At 42.4% G+C, this 654-nt stretch overlaps 1 protein-coding gene across 1 annotated transcript; it reads right to left on the bottom strand.

Annotated features, from left to right (window-relative positions):
* Positions 1-273: 273 nt before the first annotated feature.
* TRIADDRAFT_28108 (FREAC-4) lies at positions 274-654 on the bottom strand (the record flags this gene model as incomplete). The annotated part of the gene is made up of 1 exon (XM_002114033.1): positions 274-654. A coding segment is annotated over one exon (381 nt), but the record flags the coding sequence as incomplete, so codon positions are not given.

Raw genomic sequence — 654 nt, 5'->3', positions numbered from 1 at the left:
ATTGAGCATTGGTGTTGCTTGAACTATAGTTGCTGCTGATGGCGGCGCTACTTGGGCTGCCATTGCGGATGTTGCAATAGGTGTTAAAGATGCATGAGCTGCGCCTACCATAGCTGCCGTGGCTGCTCTAGGTAAATAAGGTGGTGTGGCAATTGGATTAAAAGCGCTTAAAGTGGATGGATTAGGTGGATGAGGATGATGTGGATGATGTGGATGATGTGGATGATAGGGAGGTGCAGCAATATTATAGGCGGCTAATTCGTTGGACGATGCCTGTCGTTTAAATCGTTTACGACGTCGTAGAAAACTGCCATTCTCGAACATGTCTTCACTGGCAGGATCGAGAGTCCAATAATTTCCTTTGCCTGGATTGCCAGGTTCGCGCGGTATCTTGACGAAACAATCATTTAACGATAGATTATGTCGTATGGAATTTTGCCATATGGGAAATTTTTCGCGGTAAAAGGGAAAACGGCTCATAATAAATTCACATATACCACTTAAGGTTAAGCGTTTTTGGGGTGATTGAAGGATTGCCATAGTAATTAATGCAATGTAAGAATAGGGTGGCTTAACTAAGTTATGCTTTTGTAGCTTTTTATGTCCACCTTGAGTTTGATCATCTAAATCTTGGCATTGAGATAAATCATCCAT

This window comes from Trichoplax adhaerens, genomic scaffold, assembly GCF_000150275.1.
Source record: "Trichoplax adhaerens TRIADscaffold_7 genomic scaffold, whole genome shotgun sequence".
In the NCBI taxonomy this organism is placed as follows: Eukaryota; Metazoa; Placozoa; class Uniplacotomia; order Trichoplacea; family Trichoplacidae; genus Trichoplax; species Trichoplax adhaerens.
Note: the sequence above shows the minus strand (reverse complement) of the source record. Positions and strands in the feature narration are given on the sequence as shown.